Source organism: Primulina eburnea, chromosome 15 (genome assembly GCF_022965805.1).
Source record: "Primulina eburnea isolate SZY01 chromosome 15, ASM2296580v1, whole genome shotgun sequence".
In the NCBI taxonomy this organism is placed as follows: domain Eukaryota; kingdom Viridiplantae; phylum Streptophyta; class Magnoliopsida; order Lamiales; family Gesneriaceae; genus Primulina; species Primulina eburnea.
In genome coordinates this window covers 36,740,337-36,747,494 of record NC_133115.1, presented here as the reverse complement: position 1 = coordinate 36,747,494, position 7,158 = coordinate 36,740,337, and the positions used below count along the sequence as shown (strand labels likewise).

The 7,158-nt window shown below is 33.3% G+C and overlaps 2 protein-coding genes across 10 annotated transcripts; both read left to right on the top strand.

Moving 5' to 3' along the window:
- Window positions 1-871: 871 nt before the first annotated feature.
- Window positions 872-3,073, top strand: LOC140814779 (transcription factor bHLH30-like). Its single transcript, XM_073173873.1, has 2 exons — window positions 872-1,345; window positions 2,522-3,073. Exons 1-2 carry the CDS (start codon window positions 1,142-1,144, stop codon window positions 2,975-2,977), a joined length of 660 nt encoding a protein of 219 aa, XP_073029974.1. The 5' UTR covers window positions 872-1,141; the 3' UTR covers window positions 2,978-3,073.
- Window positions 3,074-3,732: 659 nt separating this feature from the next.
- LOC140814788 (uncharacterized) lies at window positions 3,733-6,871 on the top strand. 9 transcript variants are annotated; one of them, XM_073173881.1, is made up of 6 exons: window positions 3,733-3,848; window positions 4,365-4,490; window positions 4,714-5,008; window positions 5,098-5,217; window positions 6,320-6,456; window positions 6,558-6,871. In XM_073173881.1, exons 1-6 carry the CDS (start codon window positions 3,768-3,770, stop codon window positions 6,732-6,734), a joined length of 936 nt encoding a protein of 311 aa, XP_073029982.1. In that variant the 5' UTR covers window positions 3,733-3,767; the 3' UTR covers window positions 6,735-6,871. The 9 variants fall into 9 exon arrangements, with proteins under 9 accessions (XP_073029982.1, XP_073029980.1, XP_073029981.1 ...); XM_073173879.1 differs by having other exon boundaries at window positions 5,098-5,316; XM_073173880.1 differs by having other exon boundaries at window positions 3,735-3,848; window positions 5,098-5,310.
- Window positions 6,872-7,158: the final 287 nt, after the last annotated feature.

The window sequence follows — 7,158 nt, the reverse complement described above, 5'->3', positions numbered from 1 at the left end:
AATCATCTATATTTATATGGGTTTTCATTTTAATTATGATGAATTTTGAGTTCTGTCAATAATATAGACATTTGAAATTCATTATTCTACTATGTGTTACTAATGTCTAAATAAACAAGATATAGATTTAAGAATTCATCTACTGTTTCAATGTTAACGACAATAATATAATCGAAATTCATATGTTTCAAATTCATCTATGCAAAAGCAAGAGTTTTTTTGTTTTATTTAAAAAAAAAAATCAATTTCTAAATCTAATGTTTACACCTAATTTTTTAATTTTCTTCGAAGTATATATTAACGTATTTTAACCTTCTCTCATACTATATATTGTTTTTATTGAAGTAATTAATAAAATTATATTTTAAAATATATTAACATCTACTCTATAAATTGATTCTTAATATATTGCTATTTGGCATGGAATCTAGTTTATGAATATTTTATTCACAATATACAAATGAAAATATATTATTTTCAGCTTAATTTCTGTATTTATTATATTAATCTATTCATTAAAATAAAGATAAGAAATTAAAAATGTTACCTAATTTTTTTTTTTATATTTTGATGCATTTAGAATTATTGGTGCTGGACTACCGAGGCTATAATGTTCCCCTGATAAAAATAATAATAAAAATCTTAAATGTAAAATAAATCGTAAATCGATATTTACAATAATTATTTTCTGAAATTTTGTTATTGGTATTGATTTTTCCTTATATTTTGATAGATTGAATTTTATGTTATAAAAATTAATGTACAAATTTTGTACCTTTACATTATTAAAAAAAAACATGCCCACCCAATTGACTTTTCTTCTGTTTTGTCTATTTATATTATATATATTATCATTTTCTCGTAATTTTCTATTGAAATGGGCTAAGTTCCGACTCGTGTTCTTTTGTTGCCAATCTCGAGATTTGTTCGGCAACGCTTTCTTTCGGGTTTCCTGCCTCTACTTTGCCCACATCTTTCATGATCCTATATATAAATACGTAAGTTTCTGTCAAAAGATTCAAGATTTGGATTTCACGTATTGATTACGCTTGAGTTGGCGTATTATGATCAAAATCCATAATTCATAAATATCGATCCTCGAGTCGTTAAGTTTATTTGAAACATTTTTGTGGCGGGTTCGATGCCGGTTAAACAATCATTGGTTTTGGATGGTGAGAAGGATGAGTTAGTGAAAATCTCGGGGAGATTGGGAAAAGAAAATGGGGTCTCAGACGCAAAAACATTGGCTGCCCTGAAAAGCCATTGTGAGGCAGAAAGGAGGAGGAGAGAAAGAATCAATGCACATTTTGCAACACTTCGAGGTCTTGTACCCAGCAATGAAAAGGTTCGTAATCTCCTTGTTGGCTAGTTCGTACTGATAAATCTGTAGCATTTTTGTTTGATATCCATGCATAGTTTACCCGTGAATTGGATATGATGTTTTACATACCTCACTTGTCTAATGAGATGAATGAGATTTTAGCTTTAGTATATTTCTCAATCCCCTTTTTGTGCGACTGTTAATAGCAAGGGATGGTAGCGAGGCTTGTTTGTGCTTAAGATATATAAGAAAGAATCTTTTAAGTCAATTTTAACTGCTCTACTCAAGTTAACTCAAAAGTTAGCATATTCTTGTTGGCCTAGGAGTTAATTTTGAGCTGATATGTTTAACATAATACCTTGTTTGTGAAAATGGAGATTTATGATGCTCAGTGCACATATCAGGAATTGTTTAATACTTATGTTCATGTACATGCGAGTTTGGTGCATCACGAATACGGTTTTGCTTGGCATTAGATTGATGCCTGTGATCGAGTGTGTGCGTCCCCTCTTCTCTTCTGCGATCTTTGTCCATAAAGTCATTCTTAAAATGTCAACATACTCTATTGCATTAAATTTGAGGAAGAGAAGGTGAAAATATATCACCTAGTCTCTATATGCATAGTTTTTTTTATTACAATATGGTTACAAGGTCAACATGTATTATCGTGATTCATTGAATTCTTCTTTTTTTATGTACAAGGTTTTTTTTTTTGGGTTATATCAGCGTTGAACAAACGTTGAAAGAGATGTTTATAGAATACGTAAGCTCACATAATGAATAGATTAAGTTAGGTGATATGTCCTGTTCGTTGTCGCAAAATTTAACTGCCTCAAACTGCGAAGACAAAACTGGCCCTCTCCACGCACGAGATGCTTATTTGACTAACCTGAAATAAAAATCGATGCTTGTTAGTCTTTGGCTTTTTAAATTTGACTTTCTTATTGTACTTTGGAACTGTTGGCTGAATTTCATATTTGTCCAAGAGACAAACTTAACTTAGTTCTTTGAAGAACACTTGTACCAACAGAGAAGAGATCATTTGTGTCTAATCTTTAATTAATGAGATACACGCGCAGGATTGATTTGTAGTTTATCAAGGATATCAATAAATTACAAAAGAAATTAAAGTACTTTCATTCTAAATATACATCTGAATGCTCAGATGGTGTTAATTCTCTAAGATTTGTTGGTAAACAGATGGATAAAGCCACATTACTAGCTGAAGTCATCAGCCAAGTGAAGCAAATGAAGAAAACCGCGGCATGTGCAAGTGAAGGTCTCCACATTCCCATGGACCACGATGAGGTGAAAGTCGAGGAATTTAATGAGAATCAAGGCGATGACACTAGAACATTCTCTTTCAAAGCCTCTCTTTGCAGTGATTACAGGCCTCATCTCTTGTCTGATTTAAGACAATCTATAGATGACCTTCCTGTGAAATTGCTGAGGGCTGAGATATCTACATTGAGGAGTCGGGTTAAAAGCGTTTTCTTCCTAACTGCTAGTGAAGAAAGGCCTGAAGCTCGGGATGTACTAATAAACTCTGTTCACTCAGCTTTAAGTAATATTCTTGATAAGGTCTCTGCATCAACTCAGTATAGTCAATCATTCTTCCCTCGGAAGAGGTCAAGGGCTTCTTACTTCGATTCCTAACCTATTTTATGTCACAAGAATTCCTATGACATTTTGTCATGGTTGGTGGTCAGTTCAAATCTTTAAAATTCATGCATACATCAAACTACTTCAGAGTAAAACCATCGTTTTGTGACATTCAAATAATAATAAAAAAAGGTATTTGGATATATTTCTTTCAACCAACACCGTACGGTTAGTGGCATGGACCTAAAAAAAATCTTATTTTGTAAAAAATATCAAGTTAAATTGCTTTTTTTTTTTACCACAGCAGCAATGGTCCAAGTGGTAGAATAGTACCCTGCCATGGTTGAATAGTTTTCATGGCATTGGCTCTAGGAATATTTGGAGTTAATTATAAGAATTGACGTAAAAAATCTCCAGATCGTGGAAGATGGATTTGACATACGGATGTTATATGTATTTCCAAGTGTATGGACATTAGATTTAATAATAATAATAATAATAATAATAATAATAATAATAATAATAATAATAATAATTCTTCTGCAAGTATTAGGAAAAGAAATCGAAATTCTCACAGCTAAAAAATCTCCAAACAAGTTGAGTAATCCAAATCTATATATTTTGAAATATTTGCTCCTGACAAAAAGATAAGTTTTAAAAATTAAGTTAAAGTATTATTTTTTCTAATTGGAGAACAAATTATTATTATTGAGTTTTGAAATTTAAAATCTCATCTTAAATTTAAGATTTTTGTGTAAGTACAAATTAATTTCTACATGTTAAGTATTTTCAAGAATTTTTTAGGAGTCAAATCTCTCTTTTTTACTTTATTATCTCGATTTCCATGATCTCTGCCTCTGGGGTTACGTCAGTTGCCTACGCTCGTCAAAGTCCTTGTGTTCGTCTACCTGCTGCCAACATATTCGTATTTCTTTTATCTCTTACATTTGCGATTGCGAAGCCTTGTTCCGTTAAAACTCTTGATAAATTTTTTTTTGTGGATTGATCGAGGTCTTTGAGTTTAAGGTGATCGGGGCTTTTTGCTGTTTCTCTAGGTCCAATGTGTTTCAAACTTTTTTCATAACAATTAGCACTGGTTTCAATTTTCATCTTCGTTAATTTCGTGTGTGAGTTTTCGATTTTTTTGTTGTGCTCGAGTTCTGATTCTTTTTGTGGCTTCTCTTGTCTTGTATTTATGATTGTTTCTTTGAGTTCTTGTAGCCTTTTAATCAATTCGGTTCCGGAGTTTGATTCCTCGGCAACTGAGTGATTTTTACTCTTTTTCATTAGTGGAATGCTGAAAATACTGGTTTATCACTTTATGGCTTAAACGTGAAAATGTTGAATTTTCACTGTGTGTTCGTGTTATTTTTTAGCATATGGAGTATGTTTTTATCTTCAAATTGCCAATCTTCTGAATGATGGTTTGTTTATATATTAGTTGGGGCTATCTGCAGAACGTTTTCTGAGAGTCATGGATTCTGGGAGTAAAGGTCAAGCTTGGGTTGAGAACCTACGTCACCGTTTTAGTACTTTCTGTTCAGAGGCTGATGAAATCATATGCCAGGTATTACATGAAGTATTGCAATTTTTTACAGTAATATTACCTCTTTATATTGCTTGCTTAAATTTTTACTCTATTTTAAAGCACTAGCGCACACACATTCATAAATTCTTTCATAAAGTCCATTCATTGGTAATGATATGGTAGTTACTGCCGTACTTCATCTAACTTTGGACTATAAAAACGATGTCTTGACATCCTCTGACGTGATCTTTTACTTGGACAGGATTCTGTCAAATACGTTCGAACTCAATTGATTACAGCAGGTGAAAATCTCATGCACTTGTGTTCCGAAATAGTAGAAGATGTTATCCACGACATTTCTGTGAATTCTGCTGGAGAAAATGGTCTAGCTTCCCCTACACTGGAACAAGATGTGAATTTTCCTGCTCAGAAAATGTTGAGCATTGGTATTGATACGGACAAGGACGGGAAATCATGTGCAGTGAATTCTGCATCCAATTTATTGTTAATCGAACCTGTGGGGGAGAGATGTACTGATATCCAAGCCGATGGAAAAGGTAATAATGTAAAATTTGTGAGGATGCTTCTGTTGTGGAGACGTTAGATTTCTCTCAAATTTCAGTTTTAACCGCCCTTCTTGAAGCAGATGAGGCGAGCAACCGTTTCGGCAAACATACTCTTGATGGAGATGAATGTAACGTTCATGCTTATTCTTCGACCTCAGCTCAAACTCCGGCAGCCAATTCTTCTGAAAAAACAGAGGAAAGTAAGAATTTCGTTGAGTTTCAAGGCTATGAACTACCAGACGATGAAGTTACCTGTTCTAGTTCTGTGTCTACTAAAGCAATTAAGTCTAATGGTGATGGTCCGTTACTCCACGCATTTTTTTTTCTCTTTATTCGTAATAAATAATTAAGTGTTTTTGCGGAGTAAGCCAAGGATTTTGAAATTGCTTGGAACATTGAATCTTGATTGCTCATTGAATATTAAACCTTTGCCCTTTGTTTCTCTGATACCCTTAGGCCTGATACATTAGTTTCTTTTTTTTTCATTTGAAAACTCCCCAATAAGCCAATTTTTTTGAAAGTAGTATGAAGGCCTGTCAAAGACCTTCTAAGTTTGACATGTTTGTGACTTTCACATATTCTGCTATGTCAGAACTTGAGCTTGAAACCTTCGGTGATCCCGGGAAGCTGGGATTTCTGTGTTAGCCTATTGCTCCTGCAGTTTACCAGCTACACATTTTATGTTATTCTGAACTTCAATCTTTCTGGGATTATTTTTTGCAATGAATCTTCTGAAGTTATATATGATATTTGACATGGTTCGTTGTCTATGTTACATTCTTTAGATTTGCCCTAGACGAATTTCTCCCCCCTTCCCCTAAAAGAATTTAATCTTTCTTTCAATTTAAGAGCTGAATTCTGTGGCTATAGAATGAAGTAAATTGTAACAATACTGAGGCTCGGGTTGAGATCCTCCAACCTTTCTGTTTAGATCCTAAACTTCGCCGAAATTCCAAGGAGATTCAGCTTTTGGTCTGCATATTCCTTGCATGGAGACCTCGATGCTTCTTTGCTATGGAAATTAAGAATTGGCTTGCCTTTGCCTGCCCTCTGTATAAAGTTTCCTCGTATACTCGCCAATCACATTGACTCAACACTGTGTGAATTGAAAATAAATCACAAATATCGATCAGTCATTACCATTTGTCATACATCTAAACTTTCATGTCCCGCAATTTACATTAGTTTTGGGGAAGATATAAAATGACAGTAGTTGACTAGTAAATATTGATTTAGCAACTGCGTGAATGTTTCAGAAAACTTAAGGCAAGTATCGAAATCTCCATTTGATCTTTTGTACAGTGTGCACTAGGCAATTTCCCATTACAGAGTCTGATCAATCAAGTTGCTGTCAGAAACTTGAGGAAAGCATCATCATGGTGAATAGTGATGAATGCTATTCAGATTTGGATATGGAAACGAATTACCGTTATCTTGAGGTTCCTTCATCTCATTCTTAATTCTGTCTTGAAATACATTGCAATTCTCCTTTTTCTAGTGTGGAATGTAGTCATGATGTTGCGTTCTTATTTACTCACAGAATACTAAGGTAAAGTTATGTCCATTGAAGAAGAAGATAGCCAGTGAACATTCATTCGACTGTCAAGGTATATATTCAGAAACAGATCGAATGACAGAGAAGTGCTGCACAGAATTTCCATGTGCCAAGGATTCGAGGATGGTGAGTGAAGATTTCTGTGACTGGGAGATTATCTGATTGGGATATTTGGAGACCAAAACATTTGGTACGGAAAATGAATAATACCTCGAGACATTGAATTGTTTAGATATTTTTGAAGAGAAAATAAGGCGGAACTCGTGAAATAATAATTTGAATTGCTTGGAGTTATTTTTTAATTTTCTAACATAATTTATTCTTATGTTAATTAGTCAATGACCATGAATGTCAAATTTGATATTAATATTAATCACGATTTAAATTCTATAATCATTATTTCTCCTTATAATTTCTTTGAAACTTACATAGGTTTCATCTTGTTGCAATTGTTGTTTATAGTATTTGTAAATGGCTAAGGAATTAAGATTGAAAATTTGATATTTTCTTGAAATTGCATTTATCCATAATTGTTTTGGCCTCCAGTTTCTCTCAAAATAATTGCATGTGAGTAGGTGCAAAAGGA

What these genes read in the sequence shown, in the direction of transcription:
- LOC140814788 (XM_073173879.1), top strand. Translation starts at nt 3,768, where the DNA reads ATGATCTCTGCCTCTGGGGTTACGTCAGTTGCCTACGCTCGTCAAAGT. An exon ending in CTGATGAAATCATATGCCAG is followed by an intron (nt 4,491 to 4,713) that starts GTATTACATGAA and finishes TTACTTGGACAG; the next exon opens with GATTCTGTCAAATACGTTCG. An exon ending in CGAATTACCGTTATCTTGAG is followed by an intron (nt 6,457 to 6,557) that starts GTTCCTTCATCT and finishes ATTTACTCACAG; the next exon opens with AATACTAAGGTAAAGTTATG.
- LOC140814779 (XM_073173873.1), top strand. Translation starts at nt 1,142, where the DNA reads ATGCCGGTTAAACAATCATTGGTTTTGGATGGTGAGAAGGATGAGTTA. An exon ending in TTGTACCCAGCAATGAAAAG is followed by an intron (nt 1,346 to 2,521) that starts GTTCGTAATCTC and finishes GTTGGTAAACAG; the next exon opens with ATGGATAAAGCCACATTACT.